This window comes from Myxocyprinus asiaticus, chromosome 31, assembly GCF_019703515.2.
Source record: "Myxocyprinus asiaticus isolate MX2 ecotype Aquarium Trade chromosome 31, UBuf_Myxa_2, whole genome shotgun sequence".
NCBI lineage: Eukaryota > Metazoa > Chordata > Actinopteri > Cypriniformes > Catostomidae > Myxocyprinus > Myxocyprinus asiaticus.
This window is the reverse complement of record NC_059374.1, coordinates 15701973-15716734: the sequence shown is the minus strand read 5'-3', so window position 1 is coordinate 15716734 and position 14762 is coordinate 15701973. Positions and strand designations below refer to the sequence as shown.

Below are 14762 nucleotides of genomic sequence, written 5' to 3'. Positions count from 1 at the left end.
CTGTGTGCCTCATAGCCAGCGCACCAGGCCAACATGTAACCTCCCCCAATGCTCCTACGGGTGTCGAACGGTCCCCTGTACCTTGGAGATAAGTCGACTGCCCAAAAATGGGGACAGGCTAGCCCAGCCATGGCCTGTTCTCCTCTTTTTTCTCCACAAAAAGAGTGGAAATCGTTTACCGACTGGGGTGCCATAGTAATAAAATAGAGAGTGTAATAAATAGCTCTTTAGTAACAGCAATTATTTTTTAATCGTAATATAATATAAACAAATAATAATAATAATAATAATCTAATGGAATTTACAAATATTTACAAACCATAGAAATGTCATCTACAGAAACATTTACTGTACCACACCCCAAAGTTAATGTAAAAAAAATAAAGTGTGACAAAAGCAGCATGGATTAGTTTACAGGCGTATATATATATATATATATATATATACAGTATATACAGTATATAGCACTGAGCAGACTATGAAACTACGTTTAACTTGACACAGCGTCCTAAAAATAATGCGACCTAATTGGGATGATCCAAAAATGTCCATCTGATGCATGTGTACATAGACACATCCTACTTCGGACAGATTGACGAGTTTAATTGCAAAATAGATTGCTGTGGACTGTATGTCAATGATTCAATAATAAGCTTATGTTCAATCAATGATATGAAAATAAACAAAATATATCCTTCTAAAAATATTTTTTGTAATGCCTTATTACCAGCTGGCCCCAAAGTAGTGTTTAGTAGATGAATAAAGTTATTTACCCACAACTTCATACAGATAAGAAGAAAATTAAAAATGTAGCTGAAACAATAAGCAGTTTTCAGCTCCATGTCAAATAAAAACTATTTTAGCCCTGTATGGTACAGTGTGGCCATATGGCAACAATTTATTTTCTTTCACTTTCTCACATTGCAGAAAAAAAAAAAAAATACATAATGCATTGTTTAAAATGAAAGGGCAATCTTTAAAGTAACCAATAATATGCTGTTTTTAAGCCACATGGCATTTGATTTGGTCTCTAAAACCAAGACCTTACAGGAGAGACTACTGAAGTGCTACACAAATTGGACAACAATAAAATTTACTAACGCGTTTTTTGATTGGGAATTTTTATACATAGTGTCATCTATTATATTATTGCATTTATTTGGAAATATTTACCATAATATAATTGCATTTTTTCATAAATAACACAATCATGGTTTTTATATATTTTTTTTAGATAACAATTAACAGCAACGTTTTATGGAAAGGGCAAGAAGAGTGCACAGTGCTCATTTCTGATTGACAACAATATTGAAGAATGCATGATAATGATTCGCTCAGTTTTAGTTTATAGGTGTTCCCAGTGTATAAATACTAGGGGTGTAAAAATAAATATCATATCGTATTGTATTGCAATGATTATCGTATGTATGATACAAAGCTCACGATTTGATATCATATGTATCGTATGATACATAAATAAATACGTAAGTGTGATTAAAAGTAAGATATGCAAAAGAGCTGCAAAACAGTCTCCTCCCCGGAGAGGTGGCTTTGAGCGTTCACAGCAAAACAAAACGACTTGTCTACATAGGCGAGTTGAGAGCTCGAAGACCAATGGCAAATGCCAAGTAGATTGTAACGTTACAGCTTGTCGAATCTGCCCAAAAAAAAAAAAGGTGTCATATCCCTGTGCTACAGTTCATCAAACATGTCATTTTATTTACGGCAACATCACTGCGCAAATCAGTGGATTTCTGAGGCAGAAAGAGAGCTAGAAAGTTGCAATTAACAGCCAGCTTCTCCCAGCTGACACTGAGCATGATCACTTGCACAACAAGATGCCCATCACTATCTAAAACCAGCTTATTAAAAAAAAATAAAAAAATAAAAACGACAACATAAGACTTATTATTCTCAGATTTTGACATCGAAATGTAAACAGGTATGAGCACACACTTGTCCAGTGTCCCTCTACTCATTCACTTTGTTAATTTTCAATGGTAGGAGAAAGTTACTCAAACTAATATGGTTAATCAAGCCATTATTCATTATAAAGAAATAAAAGCTATTGAAAGTATTTTATTGACACATATCAGCATTTGATGCTTTAAATCATTTTCAGCAAAATTTTTGTCTTGTTTTCCAGTAAAAATATCGAAACATTCTTAAAACGTGTTTTATTTACTTGACAAGCAAACTGGTATAAGATTTTTTTAAGTCTTGTTTTGAGAGAAATACAATAAAATTGAGTGTGATATATTCTTAAAACAAGAAAAAACTGTTTGCCATTGGGGTAAGAAAAATAAACTTAATTCAAAGCGAAAACAAGTTTATTTTGCTTACCCCATTGGCAGATTTTTTTTTTTTTTTTTTTTTGTTCTTGTTTTAAGTCTAAAGTTCACTAAATTTTGTCAGATTTATCTTAAAACAAGACTTAATATCCCATTTTGCTTGACAAATAAATAAATCATGTTTTAAGAATGTTTAGATAATTTTACAAGAAAACAAGACAAAAATACTTGTCTTGAAAATCATTTTTTGCAGTGTTTAGTATTGCAAATAAAATAATTCCACTTGCGATTACTGCTCTGACAAGTGTAATCGCCAGTTCCCATTCAAACCAGTGTCCCACATTAACATGGGCAACATGTTACCCTGTGAGATGGTTAAAATCACTCTTAAAATGTCAGATTCATTAGAACAGACTAACTTGGTTTAATAATGATACCAACATGTGCAAAATGTCTTTTCTTTGCTCCTTGACAACTCACTTTAAACGAATCTGCTGAAAAGGCAAGTAAAATTATTCACATGCACGCTCACATCCCCAGTTAACATGATCCATAACACCGGTAAGACTGCTAAAGTGTACATGCAAAGTGAAATCGGGGGAAGAGGGCAAAAATATTATGTGTGCTGATCAGTTTTTGCTCAAACCGCTAGATAATATTACATTATGTACATATAAAGAGAAAGCCAGAGGTCAGGTTCATCACAACGTTTTTTCTTTGCCACGGTCACCTTTAGCTTGCACACTGGGGGCTTTAAGACTTTAAGACATGATTTTCTACAAAGCTGCTTTGAAATGATGTGCATTGTGAAGTGCTATTCAAATTAAATTTACTTGAATGTAGAAAAATATTTTTTTTTCTCAAGAAAACCATGACAGTTTTTATCATAACAATCTACTGAGAAATGCAGTGCTGTTGTTTAAGTTATTTTATTATACAGCTCTGCTTTATGTTGATAATGTCAGACACTGTTGTGTCACTTAAGATTTAAAATAAATTTATGTTGAATCCTTGAATAATTTTAAGTGAAAAAATGTTGTGGGCTAGTTATTTTTATTTTTTTATAATCGTATTGTATCTTGAGGATTCTGCATCGTATTGTATCATAAAATTTGTGTATCATTACATTCCTATAAAATATTTCATTTAATAAAATACTTATTAAAGAAAAAAAAAGAATTTTTAAGAAAAACTAGGGATCCACTTTATATTAGGTGGCTTTAACTACTATGTACTTAACCATTTGATACAATGTACTTAATATGTACATACATGTTGTTGCATTGTAACTACATTTAAAGTACTGCATTTAATTACATTTGTAGTTACACTGTTAAATTTACCCCTAACCTAACTTAAACCTAACAGTTCCTCAACCTCAGTAGCAGCAAATGTGGGAATTTTGCAGAGCAATGTGTAGTTACACAGTAAATGCATTGTCTTGTATGTATTTAATGTTAGTACATAGTAATTAAGGCCACCTAATATAAAATGTGACCAAAACTAGTTTTTGGGCCATTTTCCATTTTGATTTCCCAATTGTTTATTTATTTATTTAAAAGTTGTATTTTTATTTTTGTTATCAGGGTTATTTTATGTCAGAACATCAAATGGGGAAAACAATATTCCATTGTTAGAACATAATGCATACCATACAGGGTTAGACTGATATGACTGTATTTTTCATCTCATGTGAGTGCATATAATTTTTTTTTATCCATAAAAACCTAAAAACAAAAACATTTTATGAAATGGGGGGATGGGGTCACTGAAGAAGTCTTTAGTTTCTCAGTGAACTTAATAGAGAAGTCTAGAGGTTCTCTTGAGGGTTCTGCCAGTGTGGGATCTGAGGAACCCTAAAGGGTGCCTCGAGAAACTTTACATATTTTTTGTGTAATGTAATGACATTCATAAATTTTAAAGGGTGACTTAAGAGTCCAACTACTTTTCTGTATCACTTTATCTCCAGTGATGCTGTCTCTCATTCTCTCTGTCAGCTCTGTGAGGCAGTTATACCAGCAGAAGGAATAGAACCTCATGTGAAAATCTATCATGAGCGAGTGGTGTTTGTTGGCTCCAGTAAGGATAGCAACATCTCCATCCTGCTGCATAACGTCACCTTCGAGGACCAGGGAGATTACATCTGCTTCGCCATCAACCCCAAGGAGAAGGGCCGTAACCACAGTGCAGTTTTCTCTCTTTATGTAGTGGATGAATGTGAGTGTCCATTTACACCAGCTTAGACAGGACTAAAAACCAACACTATATACATACATATATATATATATATATATATATATATATATATATATATATATATATATATATATATATATATATATATATATGTATACTCTTCATATACTGTATAGATCTCTTAATTAGAGCTGCACAATTTTGACAAAAATCATGATTGTCGATTATTTCCCTTGATTGAACAATTATTAATTTCTATTTATAGAATTTACATTAAAAAACATATTTTGTTGGGGCCTGGGTAGCTAAGCGAGTAAAGACGCTGACTACCACCCCTGGAGTCGTGAGTTCGAATCCAGGGCATGCTGAGTGACTCCAGCCAGGTCTCCTAAGCAACCAAATTGGCCCGGTTGCTAGGGAGGGTAGAGTCACATGGGGTAACCTCCTCGTGGTCGCTATAATGTGGTTCTCGCTCTTGGCGGGGCACGTGGCGAGTTGTGCGTGGATGCCGCGGAGAATAGTGTGAAACCTCCACATGCACTATGTCTCCGCGGTAACGCGCTCAACAAGCCACATGATAAGATGCATGGATTGGTGGTCTCAGACACGGAGGCAACTGAGATTCGTCCTCCACCAAACGGATTGAGGCGAGTCACTACGCCACCACGAGGACTTAGAGCGCATTGGGTATTGGGCATTCCAAATTGGGGAAAACATATTTTGTTTAGGGCAACTGCATGCCGTATTATTTATTTATTCTAAACATTCATACAAGTATAAGAGATAAAACATACTGAAAACATTCATGTGAGACATTAAACATGCATCATATTGCACTAAAATCACTCAAAGCCATTTGGAATCTATGCAGATTTCTGCAGAATTAGAACACACATCATTCACAAATGTCCACACATTCCCACATTGTATTTGTTTATAAAATATTTTAGCTTTAGATGATACTTCAGCAGCCATTAAAACTGCAACACTCTCAACTCAGTTTAACACATTTAACCTTGTTTAATTCCATTCTGCAAAATTGTGTAGGTTTTTCAACAAAATCAGCAAAGAAAATGCAAAGAAAGTCAGATTCTATCTAAACCAGGGTTGGGTAACTATTTCAGTACAGGGGCCAAAGTAGTGCGTAGTGGGGCACATTGTACTCCTTTTGAGATGCAATGTTCTGCATGGATTGGTTCTTGTATCTTTTTAGCCCAGAAATAGTTGTGTACTCAATATTCTGAAGTGTATATGTGACTAATGGGACTATTCTGCAATTGCCTAAAGTATTGTATTGCTCTACAAAGGTAGATACTTTTCTATCAGGCATTAAAAAAACTGAATAAAGGTTGAGCATAATTATAAATTATTTATTTTACCATCTCTACTTCCCTGGTAATTTATTATTCAATTTAACACATTCTACATCAGGGATCTGTTTTAATAAATAAAATAAAAAATCGAAAATTATAGAGCTTTTAATGTTCGTTGCAAAGCGGGCCAGTTTTCTTAAAACATTAGCCGTTTACGCGCTAAAAGGGTCATGATGCAGATCTGGTCAATAGTTTGTATGCCAATGGTTTGGCTTTCCATTCAGCACACAACTGAATAAAACAGGCTGCATGACTATGATAAATGATTACTGCAAGACAACATTTCTAAATAGCACAAATAAAAAATACATATTCAATACAAATTCGTCTCTCGCTTGCTTTTGCTCGCGTCAAAGATTACCTCTCCGCATGTCAATGATGCCGAGATCTATGTTTATATTTTATTAAAGTTAATCACTGAGATGATTTCCTCACAAACTTTGTTGCACCATACAGCACAAGTGGTCTGAAGAATGGACACGGTGTGGCAGTATGACACTTTTTCTTGAGTAGAATATCGCACTAGAGATCGCTAAGTTTGTTGGAAGGGGAAAGCAAGAGCTACAAAGTGCACACTCCCATGCATGGTTGCCAGATTGCCAGATTGGGGGGTTTGCATCTCTTATCTGGCAACCATGAGCATGTTAAATGCTTGTGGAGGCGCATTAGGTCCCAATGCAAGATAACTCAAATATCCAATGAAAAAATGCTTTTAGGATAAATGAGCCACGGGACAGATCAAACCATGTAGAGGGCCGTATCTGGCCCACGGGCCGTAAATTGCCCATGTCTGATTTAGACTAATCTAAACACTCTGATTCATCATTGCATTCATGCGCAAAAAACTGACATGTCCCTGATTGGTTTCAATGTGCAATGTTGTGCAATGCGCTAAAACACATTTTAAATAGAAAATTTAGACACGATTAGAGTATACCTAAAGGGAATTCTGTAAATGACACTTTTCACATTAGTTCATTGTGGCAGCTATAATTATAATCAAAAAAGTATATATATATATATATATATATATATATATATATATATATATTTTTTTTTTTTTTTTAATTAATTTTTTTTTTTAATTATTATTATTATTAATTGTGCATGTTCTTTTCTGAGCCTAAGATGCCACTATATTGTATTATATGAGTGTATCAGATAAGATATTTCAAAAGCCCTCACATCATTTCGTCATTATCTTTACAGTGAAAGAGGTTGACAACACGTTGACGATCATCATTGTGTCTGTGCTCGGAGGGGTCATAGGTCTGATCATTCTCATCATGGTGGTGAAAGCTGTGGTCCTCTCCGTTCTAAACAAGGTCCAGGAGAAGAAGTAAGTCACAGTGATGTGTTTGTGGTTTTATCCTGGGTCAATTAATGTTGTTAATTTTTATATATAAGTAAATATTTTTCCATTGGTAAAAACGCTAATTGTTGATATAAAAAAATTATATAATTATTTGAAAAATACACATTCTTGATATCAGAGGTGGAATTTCAACTAATAAAAACATAATCCTTTATCCGTAATTACATTTTCAAAAGTAGAATTTCAAAAATTTTCTGTCATTTACTATTCAAAATGCTACTGCAGATATCTATAATTCATTTCATACTAGTTGAAGTTTCAAATTTCAAATATCAGCAATGTACTTCTTACTAGTATAAACGATAATTGCAAATTGATTAGTGCAAATGTCCTTTCCTGAGATCAACAACTGAAATAGAACTAGTAAAAATTACAATTTTGGATATCTGTAAATGTATTTCAATGTGTTAGATTAGGTATTTCAGACATCTGGAAATGGTTTTAAGATATAAATAAATTAAAGATTAGTTAAAGCTATATTAAAAGGCTTTCTTAGTTACAGTTTCATTATAGATATCTGATATTAACATTGCTACTAGTGAAAACAAATTACTGACATCAAAAATTATCTTTTTTTTTTTTTTTTTTTTTTGCTGTAATTCGCAGAAGCCAAGTTTTACTGGTGAACAGCAGGTTTATGCTGATCCCCCAACTAGACCAGCATCAAAGAAGCATAAACAGGGAATACATGCTGGTCTATTCAGCATGGTTTCCCCAAATTTCAACCTGCCCTTTGTTGCTACTTCATTGGTTTTGTTTATCAGTAAAATTTACATCTAATCAAGGAACCAGTTAAGCAAAATAAGCTTTTATTTAAAATGGACTCACCTTTATGTTGATCCAAACCCATTTGAAATTCTTACTTCTGTGGAACATAAAAGGAAAAAAATGATTTTGATGGCTCTTTAAATGAAGGATTCAGTGACCAGTAGCTATTTAGGCTTCAAAAAAAAAAAAAAAAAAAAAAAAAAGCATCATAAAAGTAGTCGATACATATTAAAAGTGCTATATTTCAAGTCTTTGGAGTTGAAGTCATTATTCTACTGAAAATCTTTCCTAAACATTACACATTGTGATAGGTCACAAGACATGTGAACCAGTGCTGAGTATAATCTAATTACTTGGGTTTCACATATTTTTATATTATAAATGTGGAATACAATTAAAGCATGAATTATGTTAAACTGTACAGTATGTCTGTTTGCATTTCTGTGACAGGAATAATTCTTGTATAGACATTATATAGACATTATTTTGAATTAGTTGATCAGAAAAATATCTCGTTTACTGCTGTGCTACTGATAGGGCAATGATAGGGCAATGACCACTAGCCAACAGGGTAATAAAAGGCATTGCTATAACCACATGTAACATGGTTCAAGGATGGGAAAGGATTAAGCGGGAACCGGATTAACAATTAACAAGACTTTAATCAACACAAACACTGAACTGGAAAATAACAACTGACATCGACACACACACTGGCCGCATGCGTCTCTCTCTCTCTGGCATCCCCGGCTCCTCATTTAACCCTCTCCCACTGATTGGGCAACTCAGCGCCGGGTGTGCTTCTTCTCAGCCTGGCCACACCCTCCTCCTCATCACATACCCCCACTGCCGATTCAGGCCGGGGAAACCTCCGGTCTTCCCCACCTCCTGGGAACCTGGGTAGGATGAGGGGAGGGAGAGAGGGGAGAGAGAAAGTGAGTGGGAGAGACAGAGAGAGAGAGGTGGGAGAGAAAGAAAAGAAAACACAATTTTTTGGCTCCCGCGGGCATGCTGCCGCTCCTCCAACCCCTGGCGGACAATAGCGGGCTCCTCCGCCTCCTGGCAGCTGGCAGCGGCTCCTATGTCCCCTGGCGGATGGCAGCAGTTCCTCCGCTTCCAGGTGGATGGCAGTGGTTCCTATGCCTCCTGGCAGATGGCAGAGACTCCTCTGTTCCCTGGTGGACAGTAACGGCTCCTCCGCATCCTGGCGGATGGCAGCGGCCTCGTCCACCTCCTGGGCAAACAGCAGCGGCGAGTTCTCCCAGACAGCGTGCCCCCCCTCTTTTCCCGGATTTTGGCACCAGTGTAACACAGTTCAAGGACGGCTCTTCCCACACCGTACAGTGGAGGACAAAATGCTATTAAGGCGAGGCGGTTGCCCTACAAACTGAAGCACATAGCTGTGTTTGCCTGTGTCTCTTTTCACAGCTGGAGACACCCTGGAGACTATGCCATGCATGCATGAGTCGGGTTAAAGGACTTAGGGACAAACTTGTTCCCGGCTTGTAGCAGCGGGGAAACCAAGTAGGGCTGCTTAAAATGTCGTGACATGGCCTTCTTCTGCCATGGTGTCAACAACAGTAAAACAGGGCAAAACTGTCCTGTGTTACAGGGCAGATGCCACACCCTTGTTCCCAACTCACAATGGCAGGAACAGCGAGAAGTGAATTTAGCATATAGCTCAGCGATATAGCATCCCGCTCATCTCCACCAAACGTGATCATATCATGCACACAGTTTGTGGGGCGCAGTTTGTCATGATCAGGCAAAGGAGTTTGATAAGGAGAAAAAGGAGGCACGCAAGGTCGGCAACAAAAACCTCCTAAAATCTCCACGATCTGTATCCCATCCTCTACTCTCTCACTCATATGGTCCCTTGGGAACCGCAGAGGAGAATAAATGGTAGGAGAGTGGAGTGGCTTCGGCTTTTAGAACAAAAAGGAGGAGCCAGGGGCAATCAAACTGATAGGGTGTTCTTGGTAAGATGAAGATCTGCTTATGTGACTAGGAAATATTGTGGTCAGGCCAGTCGGTTTGAGACTGAACTTCACTAATTTCGTCCCTTCAGCCTGAAGCTGCTGTTGAAGGGTGTCATCAATTGTGACCTCTAAATGCGTCCATGATCTCAATTTCTGCGTCATGTTTGTTGACGTTGAGATGGAGGACAATATCGTCAATGTGCACGGTGGCTCCTTGGGGAACCATTAAGAACACCGTTTGGTTTGGTAGTGTTTGTTTAATGGCTGTATCATGGCAGTTGTATGACATTGGGACTTCGGTGGCTGGTGTGTTAACGAGCCAGCGGTTGCCTGCTCGCTCTATCCTTGTCTCTGTTCCTTCATCTTTGATGGACATGCTACCTTGACACTTGTTCAGGGAGGTAGTTAGTCACCTCTCTAACAAAGGGGTTGCGTTTGGACAAACCCAATGAAAGTTCTTCGTCTTTGTACATATGTTTAGGTTAGGGATAAGGTAGAGCGATGGGTCCTCATCATGATAGGTGAGTGTTGGTGGTGTTTTGAGATGAATGTGTGCATTACCTCTCTGAAAACCAACATTAAATACGGACTTTAGTCTGTATATATTCTGCCTATGATGGTAGATTGAGGATAAATCCTATTTTGAGGTTCTGAGGATTTACATGGTTTGGAATTTCAATGCCAAAACTATATGCCAGGTGTATCTGTGAAGGTTGCACAATGGAGGTAGTAGCAGATCTAAGGATTTGTTCGACAAGGTCTAGGGAGACCAGGTAAGCTGGAATCCTTCCACCACTCAGACTGTTGACTGAGGAGCTAATTTCCCTGAGGAGGTCCTGCATTAGATCTCTAACGATACACACATAAGTTGTCTTCTCTGACAAAGTCCCTAAAGCGTGCAAAGTGTTATTGATAAGAACGGAGTGCAAATTTACAGTGACTATAGTACCCTGAAGGGTTTTATTTAGGCCCTGTAATTGTTCTTATTGGATTCGTCGTCTCTGCTGGATTTTTGGACGATGGTGAACTGTTTTTCTGGACCAAGTGGTCTTGGTATGTCAACCTAAGCCCACATGTGTCCATGACGGCAGTCAATGAGTGGAGCCAATTGGTTCAGTAGGTCCTGGCCAACTAACAGTGGTTCCGTATTAATGGGACATATGTAAACAGGGTCTATTAGCGTCATCCCTTGAAAGGTGTCAATGCAGGCCCATTTTGTGATACACGACCTATCTTGCGTGTAGCTTGTGATGCTTACATTGCAGGTCTCTGTCTATAATGGTTTGCCAAGGATCGTCCGAGTCATCTGAAACACCATAGTCACTCAGATTACTATAGTGATGAGGACAACTTCCTCCCCTTCATGGTGGGGAAGGAGTCCAGTTGATGCATGGGGGTGGACCCCGGGTTGCATACAGCTCCCTGGCTAATGGGATATTTGAGCCGCTTACACCACTCTGGGCTTGGAAATAATTTTCCCCCCTCCGTGGTGTGGAATCAGTCAGTTTGAAACAAATGGTGGCGTGACTGAAAACTGACTGGGGGGGCAACAGTAAGGAGGGGCACCTGCATCCAACCAGCGGGCCACTGGAGGAGCTAGAAAGGTGTCTTGGAGTACGAAGTCAGAGACTGTACCACTAGGGGTAGCTCGGCTCCTAGCGTGTGTCCCTGGGTTTCTCAGGGGCACATTTCTACGCGTAGCGTTAAAGAGGGGGCCCTCTTCTATGTCAGATGTTGTGCTGTGCGTTTCAGCTGCACTTACCTGATCTGACTCTACTCTCAGCTGGGCAGCTTGAAGCTGCCTGCGCAGGGTTTTGTTTTCCTCCTGCATCCGAGCATTATCTTCCTGTGCCTGGGCTTTCTCAGCTTGGGTGCACCTAACATCTTGGTGCAGGCTGAGATTTTCTCTGTGCACCGCTTGATAGCTGCTCTGCAGCTGGGCGAGCTGGGCCTGGTGCTCTGCGGTTTGCAGTTGGGTTCTGCGGTGATGAAGAAGGAACATTTGGCCCACTAGGTCCGGGATTGTGCTCTTTGGCTTCCCGATCGGGTTGTTGACATAATCAACTAGTTCCTGCAATGCTTCATCACAACGACTAATATTGTAGCCATTAAGGTTATCTCTCTCCTCTATGGAGAGGCGGAGGACAGCAGCAACTACATCTTGCAGTGCTGGGTCGACTAACCTCTGTGGAGCTTCAGCTCCAGTCATGCGGGGTGATTGGTGACTCATTTTACTTGGGCAGTAAAAATTCTTGCGACACAGTGGCTCTGATAGCTTGTTGTTTTACAGTTGCTATAATGCTGACATGATGACAGGTGAGAGGCTTCGACCTGTGGCTTACAGGCTACTGTTATGTAATGTGCAAATTTCTCTGCGTTCTCTCTTTGGTGGACATCAATGAAGTGACTTGGCACCTCTCTGTAATATCTAGGTGAAAGCGTTAGGAGTTAAATAACAACAACAGCAGGTTTTAAGCAGACTATCGTAAATTTACCAACTCCTAATTCACTCTTAAGAGCACTTTCACACCACACTGGCTTATGTTTGGCAAGTTGTGAGAAGTAAATTGTCAAACAGAACCAAACTTTGAAGTAATGATTCAAATTATTACTTTGGATTCTTATGCATACACACTGTGACAAAGTAGGAAGCCTCACACGGGGCACCAATTATTATGTAGGGCTTTACTGGTTATTTAGGTCAGTGTTACTATCATAAATAATTAATAATTATTTATTTAATTATTAATTAATATTTAAATTAATTAATTGAATCTAACTCATTAAAACCTCATAGGGGGCTCCAGTAAATGTAGTGTGCTACGTTTAGGAGCGGGTTTGGTTATTAGCAATAATTAATAATTTTCAAAGATAATTATTAATTATTAAAATCAATAGAACATTGATTTTAATCAATGCTAGCTTTTTTAATCCTTTAAATCAACAATTATCAAAGATAATCACTAATCATTAACATCGATGAAACATTAATTAAAATTAACACTAGCTTATTGATCATTCAAATTCAACAATCATCAAAGATAATTATCAATTATCAAAAACCAATTGAATATTAATAAGGATTAACATTGACGGGGCACCACCCTGGAATCAGGGACTAATAACCAGATAGTATAGCAGTCTCAATATTAGATTGTTCTCTTAGGAAAATCGACATCCAAAGAATATCGATTTTCGGGAAAAAAACAATGAATGAAGGCTTGAATCCGAGCACTGACAGAAGGATGTATCGCTCACAAGGTGGAAAACACTTGTGAAACATTGCGGTCTTTAAAAGACATGTTTCAGCAAGTGACTAATTTGGCCCTTTTTACACCTTGCATTAATGTGTTTTTCTTGATCGGATCTCTATGGGATAGCACTTGACTACATTAAATGACAGATGTAAATGCACCCAAGATGCTTGTGATCGGATTGTGATCGGATCACTGAAACCACATTTGGAGGTGGTCAGGAATGGATTCTGAACATATTCAAAGAAGGCGTAAATGCAAATGTGTTTTCGTTATGCGGATACAGCTACGTAAGTAATTAATTATGTGATGAGGTTACTTTACAGTCATCCATTGTTAATTCACTGTGTTGCGGGTTCTTGCCTTTTTCTGTTAATTCAGCCGTCGCAATGTGAATGTCTTGCAATCTTGTTGCACGAACAATGAACATTATCCCATGAATTATTCCATTTGAATGCACTTCAATATCACGCCTCTCTCCTGTTTTCTAATCATGTGCATCACACGGGAAACCAGGCTTCACTTGCGCATTTCAGATGAGAAGCATATTCAAAGTTCGGAACACAAAATGAATATCATTAGATTTGCTCCGCCAACACGAAATTTTGCTTTGTTGGATGCCAAAAAATGTTCAGTGAAGGAAAAACTCTGACGGTTAAAGTAAAGGAAAGCATTTGTATTATCCATCATTGTTCTTAAAATTCGCTAGAACATTTAGAATTTTCAGTTACACAGCATCTGATGTAATAGGTATGTAGTGTTTTCCATTTTGCACTGGTAACTTTGATTGGATCACTGTTCGATCACAGTGGAGATGCATTTGACTGCAAGATGTAAATATTGTACAATCCAGCTAAAGAATATCCAGATATGAAACGTGTTAATGCAAGGTGTAAATGGGGCCTTTTAGTTTTCTTCAATACACTCTTATGGGAGTGCAATGTAAACACTACAAACCCGGAAGAGTTTTTGAAGAGGTACTTCTTTTTGCTGGAACACAGCAGGCAGAAGAATAAATTGTTACTCGTTCTCACTGACCAGTTGCAGATCAACAAGTGTTGGGTTTAAGGTTCCAGAGCATGAGAGATGTCTACGCTGCCCTGAAATTGGAAAATTCTGACGTGTGGTGCTGGGCTCCAGCTTATATGCCCACGATGATGTTGGCATAGGTGGAGTGCCAAGCCCATGTAATGGTATAGGGTTTCAAAGTCACCGCCCATGGGAGATGTTCCCATAGTGTCAGCTACTGACGCAGCGTTGAAGTTACCTTCTTGAAAGGAAACACCACTTTTTTTTCATAAAAATCTAGTTATACATAAAAAAATAATAATTTTCATATCAAATGCGGCAAAGTAAAACAGGTAAATGATAAAAAATATAATTAAATATACTGAGTCATTCTGCTTTCTTTTCTCATCGAACGGTGGCATGTATGATACAGAAGCAATAAGGCTTAGTGCTTGTCTTGTGACTTTGACATGTTGGCTGTTATAATGCCCCATGTGAGGGCCAAGTAAATGTCAATG

The 14762-nt window shown here is 38.0% G+C and overlaps 1 protein-coding gene across 1 annotated transcript in view; it reads left to right on the top strand.

Moving 5' to 3' along the window:
* Nucleotides 1–14762, top strand: part of scn4ba (sodium channel, voltage-gated, type IV, beta a) — a 79820-nt gene that overhangs the window by 56308 nt on the left and 8750 nt on the right. The window contains exons 3-4 of the mRNA XM_051665537.1: nt 4289–4508; nt 7070–7199. Coding sequence (XP_051521497.1) covers nt 4289–4508; nt 7070–7199 — 350 coding nt within the window. The remainder of the gene's footprint in view (nt 1–4288; nt 4509–7069; nt 7200–14762) is intronic.